Consider the following 13,726-nt stretch of genomic DNA (forward strand, 5'->3'; position numbering starts at 1 on the left):
AAAAAGGAGGTGGAAAATGAAATGCCAATATTTCTTTCAAAAACTATTGAACTGTATAATGATCAACTCTAAATGACTTGGTGTATTCTTAGCAAACAGATTCAAGACAATTTTGAAGGATTTTGATGAAAAATGCTGTCCACCTCCAGAGAAAGAACTGATGAAATCTAAAATGCAGGGGGCGGCTAGGTGGTATAGTGGATAAACCACCGGCCCTGGAGTCAGGACTACCTGGGTTCAAATCTGGTCTCAGTGTGGCCTTGGGCAAGCCACTTAACCCCATTTGCCTTACAAAAAAAAATCTTAAAAAAAAGAAAGAAAGAAAGAAATCTAAAATGCAGATTGAAGCATTAGATTTTTTTAACTATATTTTTCCTGGTTTTTTTTGGTCTATTTTCTTTCTCAATGTGACTAATATGTAAATGTTTTGCATGATTATACATGTATAACCTTTATCAAATGACTTACCTTCTTAGGAAGGGGAGAAGGAGTGAGGATGGGAGAGAACTTGGAACTTAAAATTGTTCAAAATAAAAGTTTTAAGTTGTCTTACATGTAATTAGGAAACAGTACAATATTAAAACAAAAACATATATTGAAAGTAAAGCTATTATTGAAAAGAAACAAAAAAAAAATATATATATATATATATATTTTTAGGTTTTTGCAACAAACCTTAATAAAGACTAGTCTAGTATTGATTCTAATCAATATCTGTATCTTTTTCTTTTTCTCATAATTTGTTTTCACATTACTGTAACAAACTTGTGAAAGTAAATATAATCCTTTTTATCCACTATGCCACCTAGCCGCCCCCATAAAAAATATTTTTAATAAATAACACCACAAAAAAAAAGCTAGCCTGTCTCGTATTGACTTGAGCATACTGGAAAAATCATATTCCGAGTCTTTGGAATGTCTAACTTCATATGACAGTGAAGCTCTGGATGTTTCATGAATGTACATGAATATCACCCTAGGGAATCAAGAACAAACTCAGATAACTATGATGCATATCAAGATGTATCCAAGGAATGATTTTTTTTTAGATTTTTTTTTCAAGGCAATGGGTTTAAGTGGCTTGCTCAAGGCCACACGGCTAGGTAATATATTAAGTGTCTGAGGTTGGATTTGAACCCAGGTATTCCTGACTCCAAGGTGCTCTATTCACTGTGCCACCTAGCTGCCCTTGAGGAATGATTTCTAACTAGTCCTACACTCATTCCCAGCAGTTGAGTTCTGCTGAGTAGCCCCAGGCCTTTCTGCTCCAGGCTGACCTGTTCAGTCCTGGAGCAATTCACCAAAGAATGGTGGCTTTGAGGTGAAACTCACCACACACTGCAGGATCCTGCCCATCCTCCTTCCTCACAGGTCCTGGTGGGGGAGGGGGGGGAGGCATCAGCTTGGAATCAATGTCCTCACAATCTGCATCATAGTCATCTTCATCATCATCTAAAAAAACAAGAGCTCAGTCAGGATGCCTTCCCTGGGGTCAAGGACCAGTCTGATATCTTTCCCAAATACAGAGCACCCAATACCCTTGCAGTACTCTGCAGAATACACAGGAGATGTAGGCAGTGCCTTGAGCATAAGATGGAATGTCCACATGGCAAAATACCATACCATGCACACATGTGTGGAATATTACTTGGGATATGGGGGGGGGCGTACCATGGATCACATGTGTAATTTTTTTACCCCTTTTCCCCTGATCATTCTCAGCCTCCCCTTTCCATCCCTACATCCTAATATTTCTAAAGCTCTGAAATGCATCTGACACATCTTTTTGACCTGTATTTCTATATCGTGCTCTCTCACGTGGGCCTTTCTCTTAACCATTCCTTCTGGTTTTCCACTGACTAGCTTTCTTCTTCCTGTTCTTTAACTCTGATTGTCTCAAAAAGTGTAATGGTGAACCTACTGCTATTTTCTCTCCCTTGCCTCCATCACCAGCATGCTGCTGACTTTGAAAGCTATATTGCTGTCAGATCCCATGAATCACCTGAGGGGCAGGATGGCTGCAAGCTGGTCATTGCCTGGTGGTACCTTCGGCTTTCATCTTCTGCCACCTCAGTGATGTCAGAATAGTCTACGGCATCTTCAGTGCTCTTAACCCAACCTGGAGGGAAAAAGGGATATCATATGGAACACAACCCAGCTTCTTCCAGGTCATTCCTACCACAACATTCCCCATCGTCCAAGACCCCAATTTCACCTTCTTCATCCAGGAAGGCACCGTCAGTTCCGGGCACTTCCTCTTCACTTGCAGTGATTTCAGTGATCAGATTGCCAAGACCCAAAGCCCCAAGTCCTGCCAAGTGCTTCTTAGACTCCTGAAAAATGAGATGGCAAGAGTTGAGAACCCCTAAGTAGATACCACTCTCCCACATTTAAATTTACATCCCTATTCCAACACAAAAGTTTATAAAACAACAAATTGGGCCCTGGGGCAGCTAGGTGGTGCAGTAGATAGAGCACCTTAGTTCAAATCTGATCTTGGACATTTAATAATTGCCTAGCTATGTGACCTTGGGCAAGTCACTTAATCCCACTGACTTAAAAGAAAAAGATAATTTGGGGACAGACTGGTGGCCCGGTGAATAGAACACGGGTCCTGGAGTCAGGCATTCAATCCGATCTGACACTTTGTAATGACCCAGCTGTGTGGCCTTTAGCAAGTCACTTAAACCCACTGCTTTGCAAAAAAACTGAAAAAAAAAATGATTTGGTCCTCTAAAAGGTTAAAAAAAGGTCTATTAAAAAAAAAGGCTGGGAAATCATCTTTCTGCTCTAGTCTGCTCTCTTTGTTAGGAGTAATGTGTCTATTTCCAGTCAAAACTTTTAAGGGGGTGTGAAACACCTGGGAAGAATTCAGAAGGCAAACCCCTTAAGATAACTAAAGGGGAAGAAGATTCGGAAAACTCCTATGAACCTTTTCTTTTATGAGAGTCATTCGAAGGAGCATATAGACAAGGCACAGGAGGGAACGGAATCGAATGGTACCGTATAGTATATAGATGGAGGGGAGGGGCGATAAGTACTGGGAGGAGGGAAAAAGGAAGAGAACAGGCTAAGGCGTTTTTCGTAAAAGAGGGCAGAAAAAGCTTTTGCAACAGAGTTGGACGGGGGAGGAAGGTGAGGTTAGAATAAGTGAGCCTTCCTTCTCATCAGAACTCTCAGGCACTCAATAGGGTCCGGAAATCTCTTAGGCTAGGGAAAAAGGAGCGCAAGGGGATGGGCTGGGGGGAGGGGCAGGTCGAGGTAACTGACTGGAGAGCAGGGCCGGGGCGGAAGGGGAGACTAGGTGAGGGGGAAGGCCAGCCAGAAATCACAGCTGTGGGTTAATCTCGCAGCAGCTTCTCGGGTGGACTTAGGATAAAGAAGGCAACTCACTCCCCGGGGCCTGCTGACGGTATCTGAACAGACTGAAGCATACTTTTTTTTTCCTCTGAGGTCTATCTTTTGGGGGGGGGGGGGAGGTAGGTTTACGTTTACTTGCACGACCAGATTATTGCAAAGTTGTGAAAAGAATTAAGCCCTAAGGGGAAAACAAAGAGACAACTAAAGGGAGAGCAAGGTGCGGCTCTGCTGACAAGGCCCGGCGCCTTCTAGCCTGCGGAGGAGCCGCCGGGAGTTGCACCTGAGGGAGCCAATCCCGCCAGGCGGAACTCCCTGCCTGGAAAGGGGAAGCCGGGCCGCCGTTCTCACCTTGTCCAGGACGCTGTCCCCTTCCAGTTGCCCGGCCTCGTTGATGTTGCCGAAGAGGAAGCCGGCTAAGGAGAAGGGGCCGCTGCAGTTGCCGCCGCCGCCGCAGTTGCCGCCGCCGCCGCCACCACCATTGCCGCCGCCGCCGCCGCCGCCCCCGCCAGCGCCACAACCGCCCACGCCGCCCACGCCGCCCACGCCGCTGCAGTTGCCGCCGGCTCCGGCATCGCCGGCCGCCGGCTCCTCATCACTGTCAGAGTCGGACATGAGGCCTCGGCCCGGCGGGGACGGCCTTCCGCGCGGCCGGCCGAGGAGCACGGCCGGCTCCGGCGGCCCCTCCCTCCGGAAGGGCCGTGGGGACGGAGCGGAAAGGCCTGAGGGAGGCCGTAGGGGCCCCAGGGCTGGGCAAAGCTCTGCTTCTCCGAGCCTCCGGAGCTCGGGTCCCCTGGGCAGCCACGGCTCAGACCCACCGGGGCCCAGACTCACCGCGCGGGCCGCGCAGCCTCTTTCCCCGCGCGCCGCGCAGGCTCTGTCCCGGCAGCCAATCAAAGAGTGTAGATGGGGCGGGGAGAGCGGCCCCGGGAGAAGCGGGCGGCGGGTCACGTGGCGGCCGCCGGCGGGTCACGTGGCGGCCGCGCCGCAATCTGGCTGTAGCGGCGTCTCCGCGCCCGGATGGTGGGGGCGGCTCCGCCCCCCCCCCCCCCCCCCCGCCCCGGCTGCCGTGTGGGCGCGGCCTCCCTGCTCTCCAGCTCCAAAGCGCCTCGATGGGCCACCCCTAGGAGGGGCTGGCGCCGGCCTCCCCTACCTTGGGGGCCTGCCACGGGGGGTGGGGTGGGGAAGGCCGAGGCGTGGGCTCCTGCGGGGCCCCCGGGACAGGTGCGGGCCAAAAGAAAGACATCGGGGAGATGGGGGGGGGGCTGGGGAGCTCCTCCACGTGGCGACTCCGGGCCTCAGATCACCAGACCCAACAATCAGGCCTGCCCGTTCCCTTCCGGGGATCGCTAGCCAGGGAGAGGTGGGAGCCCCTGGGCTGGTGGGCCAAAGGGGAGGAAGAGCGGGCTAGACCAAGCCGCAAGGGAGAAAAGAAATCGTGGCCAGGGAACCCCTGGGCTGGGCCACAATAACGACTCGGAGGCCGGAGATTAGCCAAGCTTTACTGGCATTTAATTACGAATAATTTACAAGTGACTCTAACATATTAGTCTTCATACAAAATCCATTGAAGTGTACAAATCAAGTTACCAGTGTATGTTACAGTACCACATCCCATCAGCCACGGGCACCGCCCAAGATGAGCAAGTCCATTTTCATGGGAAACCAGAGTTCGCCCAAGCAATACCCACATTGGAAGTGAGAGGATGGGAGGGAAGGCACCACAGGATTAAAAAAAAAAAACACAAAAGAGCTGCAGTTGTAAATCTCAGTATGCCGTTGGTATCGAATACCCCCCCACTCCCCCAAACCCTGCCCTACCGAGTAAACCAGAGTCAATTCTTTGACCTCACTGTTCAGAGGGCATCCACGAATGCACAGAAACCAAGTAACCTCCCTACCAGATAGCTTCATATAGTGGGGAAGAGTATTTTTCTGGAAGAAATATTCAAACCCCTCAGTTTGATGAGATGTCTTCAATTGGAGAAAAACCTGGGAAGGATCACATGAATTGATGCAGAATGACACAGGCAGAGCCCAAATCAATCTACGAAAGAACCGTATCATGAAGAAAATCAAGACTTCCATCCACCTCCAATAAACACTCGGAGTACACACTGCGGTATATTTTCTTTTTTTTCCTACTTTTTTTTTGGTGGGGAAGCAGAAGGGCAAGAGAGAAGCATGGCTAATGTGGATTTATATGACTATACATATTGGTGATGGATTTTATTTTTCTTGACTTCTCAGTGAGTCAGGAAAGGAGAGAATTTGTAACTGCAAATAAAGTTGAATTGGAAACTTTTCAACTTAATGGTTAGGCAAGTCAGAATTCAAAGACCCTGACAACTTTGATTCAGCAAAATAGCTATGATGCACCTTTGAGATTTCATTTGGCTGATGGTGGGCAGATATGGCGATAGTTGGTTCTCTACAAGGGGCCACACGTTCCCGTCATTATAGCAGTCCTTCCCCCCCCCAAAGTGCTAATGTACCTTAGCTAAGAAGATCCTGCCTCTACCAAGAGGCAGCCCCCCCCCATACTCCCACAGTGGCTCACACATATGAAAATAGGCATGGGTGTGCAAATAGAATTGGAAGCCACTGCATGGACAGCAGTCCTATTCCCTGGGCCTTTCTTTCAGAAATTCAGTCTACTGGCACCAACCCCTGTGAAAACACCAGTAAGAACTGCCCAAAGATAGGCACCAGGAAACCTGAGAAGTTTCATCTCATGATCTCATGGCACGTAATAAAAAAGAGAAGAGAGAAATTACTTTAGGTGAAAGAGGAAAGACAGGTTGGTGCAAATCCCAATACCAAGCCCTAATATTTACTTCTAAACTGGGCTCCTAGTCTCCTACAAAACTCACTCAAATCCCACCCAGGCCAAAATCCACCACCCTGGAGGAATGCTGGAATCACAAAAGGCACGTGGTCATCACTGAAGGGAAAGGAGAGAAGGCACAAGAATCTTTTTTAATTCCATTTCCCAGATTCCCAACAGCCTCCAGAGAAGTTTTAAAAGTTAGGTGTGTAGGAGAAAGTCAGCACCACATCTAGCTGTCCCTCCCATATCAGAGCCCAGAATCAAAAATAAGAGTGAGTTCTTTCTAAGGAATCACAAAATTCTGTAAGCTCAGTTGGAGGGGAGAGGGAGAGGAGAGGGAACAGAATAGCTAGCTAACTTATTTTGGCGAGTCAGACAAGGGAGCCCCCATCCCAGGCTCAAACTTCTAAAAAGTCATAAGGAGGGAACAGCGGTCAAGTCTCAGAGGGCAGGGACGGAGATTAAAAAAAACAAAACTGTCCCTATCAAGTAGTCTCAAAGTTCAGCCCAGAAGAATGGAGAGGAGGAAACCCCTTAACTTAAGTGTTAAGAAGTACAATAAGCATGTCTTTTCTAGTTCTGTCTTCCTTTTTTTCCGTCCTCCTATTCTGAGAAGAAAAGGGCAATGAAATGCTAAGGCTACCACCACCCCAACTAATGTTTGCATTTAGGAGGTGTTTACTCTGGGCCAAAGTGGAAATGTCCAGTGAGGCCCAGAACCAAGTAGGACTTGGGAGGAAACCAAAAGAGATACAAAAGGCTGTGCACTCCTTCTGCCCCTCTAGCCTCTCATGAACCTTTCAGATGAAAAAGCCTAGTCTCAGGGAGAGGTGGGAAGAAGGACTAATCACATGTGTGAAACAGAAAGGAGAACATTTTCAAAAATTAGGACATCAAAATTTAAAAAAAAGCAAGAAAGAAAAGAAAAACTTTAAGGCAACAGCTTCATGCAACCACACCTGCCTTGTCTCTTTTTTCTCCACAAAGCCCAATGCTCAGCACCAAGGAGCAGGCAGTCACACCAAGCTGTGGCCAGCTCCCCCTGCCCCCTTCCCCATTTCCCAATCAGGCCCCCAGGCCTGGGGGGTGCGGTAAGCTTTCCTAGCTCTGGCTGGCCACTCTGTATGGTGCCTAGGCATTGTCCTTGGAGCTACAAGAGGATGCATTTCTTTGTGTTCTTCTTGGTGACAGGGTACAGCACAGCTCTCACGGCCTCTGCAAAGACCTCCCCAACTCCATCTTGCATCAGGGCTGAGCACTCCAGATACTTCACAGCACCCACCTGCTTGGCCAGGGAGCTCCCTTGCTGAGGGGTAGTAGGGGCTAGGCTCTGTTCTTTCAGCCTCTTCAGTGTTGCGAGGTCATTTCGCAGGTCCTTTTTGGTGCCCACAAGCAGAATGGGTACATTGGGGCAGTGATGAGAGACCTCTGGATGCCATTTGTGTCGCACATTGGCATAGGAAGAAGGGCTGCCAATGGAGAAGCAGATGACAAAGACATTGGTCTGAGGGTAGGACAGGGTCCGGAGTCGGTCATACTCCTCTTGGCCAGCTGTGTCCCACAAATTCAGGCTGACCGTCCGGCCATCCACAGACATCTGGGCACTGTAGTTGTCGAAGACAGTGGGAATGTACTCCTCGGGAAATGCATTGGTCGTGTAGCTGATGAGAAGGCAAGTCTTCCCCACAGCCCCATCCCCAACCACCACACACTTGATTGTCTGCATCGTTCCTCCTTCCTCCAGGATCCTGTGTAGAAGGAAAAGGAAAAAAGGTTCAACTGAGGCTTTGTCATCTTGGGGAGCATGGCTTCTCCTAAGTGAGGGGAGCCTTCCTGTTCCACTGGCGTTGAGCACAGAGCAAAACTCCAAGGAATAGCAGAATGAGTACTGAATGGGGGCTGCCACTGGGTGACTAAGGCTACTTAGGCTCCCTGAACCTGTTCCCCCCCCCCATATCCAAAATCTCCCCAGATGCTCTCAGCTCAAAATCCTACAACCTGTGATTCCCTCAGAATGAAATGGAAGGAAAGGTTTAAGGTTACAAATTCAACAAGAGGAACCCACATTTCTAACACATGATCAAATTCTCATATCACTGCTCAATGGTTCAAACAAGATAAACTCTACCCTGGGCCAAACTACTGAACAGACCTACATCTTCCTTCTCTCCTCTTTCTATCTTTAAGTTGAAACCTAGGAAATAACCAGTGCAGGACAATCTAGCCAAACCACCATACTTTAGGGCTCCAGTATTGAGAAAGCAGATTCCTCCATAGAAGCAAGATCTCTGGCTTCCATGTTCAGGTACTTCCACATATGAGCCTCAACTTCAGGGTCACACACTGTCCTCACAAAGTCCAACAGACATTCAATCAGTGCCTACTCTGTGCAAAGCACTGTCTAAGGTGATGAAAATACAAAGATGAAACAGATGCTGCTCTCAAGAAGTTTCTAGCCTACTGGGGGATTCAAACACAAAGTAGATTAAGAAGGGGGAAGCAGCAAACCCTGAGGCTCAAGGGGAGGGACCAGGGAAGGGTGTGACCAGACCCCGGCCTTGAGGTTTCTGTGGCAGCTGGAGGTAGGATAGATTGACAAGAAGAGAAGACAGCAACAGGCCTCTGTTATACTATTCTAGGCAAGAGGCTATGAGGCTCTCAGACCATATAGATGGAGATGACCTAGTAGTGGGGAAAGGACCAGGGCTGAGATTGACTGGACAGTTAGGGACTAAAGAGAGGCCGAGCTAGGCAGTACTGTCAAAGTGTGGAGGAGGGGGAGAGGGAGTCTTGTTTTGGGTGTGTTTGAAATGTCTGCTCTGGCTTGAAGTTCCAAGAGAAGAGCTAGCTATGAAGGCGTAAGAGCTCCCTTCCTCACAGACCTCACACACCCTCCATACAAATCATGAGAACGAATGAGATCCCTCCTCGGGAAAAGAAGATTTCCAAGAGAAAGAGCACTATAAATCCAGGACCTCTGCATCCTCATCTGTAAAATGAGGAGGGCTAGCTCCGTTAGATGGTCTGATAATCAAGAAGCCCTGTTCCCAGGAAAGGAGACTGATAAGGTTTTCTTTTGCAGTCTTTCCTTCACCAGAAGGGACAGGTAACCTGGGAAAAAAGGGTCAAGTCTACTGAAACTCCTTTAAATGGCAAAGATGGTAGAGATTCGATTTATACCCCAAGTAACTTTCTTTTCACCTTTTGGAAGTTACCGATGGAACAAAATTCTATTTTTTACAAAATAAGCTGAAACAAAAATCATTCTGAAAGTCAAACTCAAGGCATTAAAGAGAGTTCCCATGTTTTCCTCAAAAGATGGACCTGAATATAAATAGGCACTGAAGAATCCTGGGGTGTTTTAAACAGACGAGGGCCCTGAAAACAAGGACAGTGCTTCTAATGTGGTCATTTCCCAACTATAGAAAGAATCTCATTTCTGAAGACCATCACTAGGTGGTTTCCCCTACCTACTAATTTTCTTTTTTTGCAAGGCAAATGGGGTTAAGTGGCTTGCCCAAGGCCACACAGCTAGGTAATTATTAAATGTCTGAGGTCAGATTTGAACCCAGGTACTCCTGACTCCAGGGCCAGTGCTTTATCCACTGCGCCACCTAGCTACCCCTCTACCTACTATTTTCTAAATTGATGAGGGCAAGATGGGCCGGGACTAGGAGTCAACTGATGAACTCCTAGAGAAAAGAAGTTAAGGATAGTGTGATGGAGTGAGCCAAGCCGAGGTGAGGAGGCCTAGCTGGGGACTGTGGGGTTCTCTCTCCTGAGGCCATTCAGGCCCCTTGAAGGTGCTCAGAACTCTGCTCCCTCCCAGCAAAGGAACTTTGCTTTCCAACAACAACTGCACAGCACCCATACAGTCCTATCCAAAAATGTTCTTCCTATGACCTCCACCTTGGCTCACAATTCCTGAAAGGCAACAGTTCAAGGGTTGATAGGCAAGAAAACCCTGAGGAATAAGGCTTAGGGCAGCTAGGTGGTACCAGCTGGAGTCAAGAAGCCCTGAATTCAAATACAACCTTAAATACTTCCTAACTGGGCAACCACAGGCAAGTCAATGAACCTATCTGTGCCTCAGTTTCCTTAAATATAACAGAAGGCTAATAAAAGCACCTGCCTTCCAAGGCTATTATGAGATCAGACTTGTCAAGTGCTTTGCAAATCTTTAAGCAATCTAGAAATGCTGGCTCTTTGTAATAGTGGTGTTATCCAAAGCCTGGGCCTGTAGTTTATCTTCACAGGTGAGGAAAGCATTCATGGAAAAACCATTTTCCTATGGCTTAGTGGGGGGAGGGGGATCTTTTGCTCCTTCCCTATGTAAGAGGGTCTGGGTAAGACAGAATCAATCAGGGTACCCCTTTGAAGTAAGAGAAAACTCTAGTTCTAATACCTTCCACAAATGGAAACACCTCTAGGGAATCAATGTCTCAAAAGCCCCGGGATGAAGGCAGTGGCTTGGGAATGGTTGAGAGGAGTCTGCTGTGCCTGTGTATCCTCCAAAAGCAACAAAGTAGCACAGAAGTCAGAAACTAAAAAAGCAGGCCAGTAGAGACCAGCTCCAGACCATGCTCCTATAGAGAGAAGAGCCAAGAGACAGTGAATCAGAGATGGAGAAACTGAGAGGAAGAAGGGAGACCTCAAGAACTGAGGCAAGCCAGCCCAGGGGGCAACAGGTCAAAGAATAAAAAGTAGGCCTGAGCTGTGGAGGAGAAGGGAGAAACCAAGGCCGGCTGTCTGTGTAGCAAAGTCAGGCTGAGGTCCCCAGTTGTACCTGGTTATTACTAGATCCTGGCCTGTATTATGTTTCCTTCTGTGTCAAACGTTTTTCAGTCATCTGAATTTTTGCCTAAATTAAGGCAGAGGGCTCAACTTCTGCCTAAATGGCAGGGCTTTTCCTAACTGTATCACTACCTTTTCATTTACTATAATGTCTCAGAAGTGGAAAGCATGGGGGAGGAAGCCAAGCCAACCTGAAGGTCAAAAGAAGGAGCTCATGTTTGCCCCAGGATATATGACTGCTGAAATGTCCGAGTCCTGAGAAGAGAGTCCAGGAGCTATCTCTGCTTCCCTTCCCCTTCCACAGGGACCCCTGTCCCTCCCAGGGCCATGCTAGTCACAATTTTTCCAAATTAATCATTTTACTTGAGTGATTCAACTTTTAGGACTAGAGACCAAATGGGAAGGGATCTCAGGTCACCAAACTGAGTCAGAATAGATGAATAGATAACTGGCCTTTGTCAGAAAAACCACCTCAAAATAGTGTTATCTTCCTGTGTCCCTCAATACAACTTTGTCACTTCAAAGGACAAATTCTTGCCCTGGCTTCTCATCCAACACTACTTTGTACCATACCACCCATAAATGTCTTCAGAGGAAAAGTCAAGTGTTAGAAGGAATGTCTACCCAATTGTCTTGAAGATAGAGCCAGATGCTTTTTAAAGGGCTTAGTATGGCCAGGTAGTGAGGGAGTAGAGATGCCCCTGGGCAAGGCAGTATTCTGGAAAAGCTCCCATGATTCCCTGAGAGGGTAGTAGTCAACAACTTCCTTTCCTCTTTTCCAAGGCTGGGTTTTGGCTTCTAGCCTCTGGCCTCAATCATTCAGCTCAAATTGCTGTCTCCAACATCACCAATGATCTCTCTCAATTGTTAAATTGAGGGGCCTTTTGTCAATCCTTATCATTTTTGACCCAATTGTTCACCCTCTTCTGGATACACTTTTCTTCCTAGGTCTGTATGACGGAGGCTGCTGTCTCCTTCATCTCCTCCTATCTGTCCGAACACCTCTTTTCTGTTTCTTTGGCTGGCGCTTCAGGTTCCATCAGCCAAGTGTGGGTCCATCAAAGCTGTCATTGGTTCTTTTTTTTTTTTTAAGATTTTTCAAGGCAATGGGGCTAAGTGGCTTGCCCAAGGCCACACGGCTAGGATTGGTTCTCTTTCTTTATGAGATACCAGGGACTTAATTATCCTCTCTATGCTAATGCTTTATATGTAGCTTCACCTCTCTGGACTCCTAGTATCCTATCTCCTTGTGCCCACTGGCCATTAGCAAATTGGATGTGTTTCATCTAACTCTTCACTTTGCCCACCTCCTTTCTATGTCTCCCCTTTTCCACCTTTAGTTCCCTTGTCTCCCAAACTCGATGGCATTGTGGATTCCTCACTCTTCTTTGTCCCCTCTGCCAATCTTTCAAGTCCAGTGACTAATCTTCACAATATATCTAATGTGTGGTCTCTCCTCTGACAGACACCCCTCTGTGGCAAGCCCTGAACAACTTACTCAAGGACTATCCCAAAACCTGCTGGGGGTGGGGGTGGGGTGGCTGCCTCAAACCTCTCCCCTTTCAATGATTTTACTTATACACGGGTCTGATCAAGTTATACCCTCACTTCCACCGCATCTTCCTCAATAAACTCCAATAGATTCCTATCACCTCCAGGAGCAAATACCAAATCATCTCCATGGCCTTCCACCTTATTTTTGCTTACATCTTCTTGGACCTGGGCTTTCCAGCCAGTGCCTTGGACAAGATCTTCTATCTGCTGACTTGAAGCATTTTCTCTGGCTGTCTCCCAGGCCAGTAAAATGCTCCCTGCTCAACTCCAGCAAGGATCTCAGTTTAAATGGTAACTTCGGCAAGCAGCTTTTCCTGCAGTTGGTTTCAGTGGTGGGCTCGTCCTTTCTCTTTTTGAGCTACCCACTTGAGGGTGAGCCTCTGGAGGGCTGAGTATGACACCAAAGTTTATGACTTGCGGAATGGGCACTGGTGATGATCTCAGGTGACCAGGAGCCTCTCAATCAAGTCCCTTCAGAGGAGCAAATGGTTATTTACCACCCAGGATGTGGCAGACTTGGTTCTAAAAACTTGGGCTTAAAAGAGAAAAAAAAAGGCACCTGCTGCTGATATCTGCAAGCTGCCATTCTCCTGGGGGATATAGAGAAGTAAAGGGCAGAGTTCAGGCCCTGGGGAGAATGGAGTTTTCCTGGGTAGGAAAGGAGCAGGTGGCTAAGAGGAGCTCATTGGAGGCCCAGGACCCCCTCCTCCTCCCCCCAGCCAGGCTTCTGAGAGGAGGCAAGCCCTTGAGCCAGAATGAGCCAGAAGGGCATTGGGCTGGCCAGGAGCCTGTGCCAACATATGAAAGGGGGGGGGTGGCGTCATGATAAGTTCAAAGAACATCAAGTGGGCCAGTATGGTTGACATGCAGGGAGGGCCTTCAGCCCAATCAGGCCTGGGCAGCTGAAGCTTTCGATGGCCAGCTGAGAAGGCTCTCGAACAGGGTGGGGAGCGCTGTCCTTAAAGGAGCATTTGGGGAAGATCACTGGCTGGCAGCTAAGTGAAAGCTGCAGAAAGGTGGGGAGAGGCAGGGCATCCAGGAAGCTTCTGCCGCAGTCCCTGGGGCCTTGTGGCTGCAGCACCTCCCAAGGCTCCCCGGCCAGGGCCTGCCTGCGGCTGGCTGCTTTCTTCGGCTGCTCCACGGTAACGGCAGCGGCTCAGGCTCCAGCCCATCCGTCCTGGTCTGTCGGCT

At 48.2% G+C, this 13,726-nt stretch overlaps 2 protein-coding genes across 5 annotated transcripts in view; both read right to left on the reverse strand.

Moving 5' to 3' along the window:
* The window catches only part of TAF1 (TATA-box binding protein associated factor 1), a 47,375-nt gene extending 43,388 nt beyond the window's left edge, over positions 1-3,987 (reverse strand). For all 4 annotated transcript variants that reach the window (XM_074207193.1, XM_074207195.1, XM_074207194.1 and 1 more), the window contains exons 1-4: positions 3,709-3,987; positions 2,216-2,333; positions 2,003-2,119; positions 1,333-1,452 (exon numbers count right to left, since the gene is read on the reverse strand). In XM_074207193.1, coding sequence (XP_074063294.1) covers positions 1,333-1,452; positions 2,003-2,119; positions 2,216-2,333; positions 3,709-3,972 — 619 coding nt within the window. In that variant the 5' untranslated portion in view covers positions 3,973-3,987. The remainder of the gene's footprint in view (positions 1-1,332; positions 1,453-2,002; positions 2,120-2,215; positions 2,334-3,708) is intronic.
* A 3,250-nt stretch (positions 3,988-7,237) lies between these two features.
* Positions 7,238-13,648, reverse strand: LOC141497804 (rho-related GTP-binding protein RhoG-like). Its single transcript, XM_074200628.1, has 2 exons — positions 12,689-13,648; positions 7,238-7,935 (listed from the first exon to the last, which is right to left on the reverse strand). Coding segments are annotated over exons 1-2 (600 nt in total). The 5' UTR covers positions 12,691-13,648; the 3' UTR covers positions 7,238-7,337.
* Between the last annotated feature and the right edge of the window lie 78 nt (positions 13,649-13,726).

This window comes from Macrotis lagotis, chromosome X (genome assembly GCF_037893015.1).
Source record: "Macrotis lagotis isolate mMagLag1 chromosome X, bilby.v1.9.chrom.fasta, whole genome shotgun sequence".
Taxonomy (NCBI): Eukaryota; Metazoa; Chordata; class Mammalia; order Peramelemorphia; family Peramelidae; genus Macrotis; species Macrotis lagotis.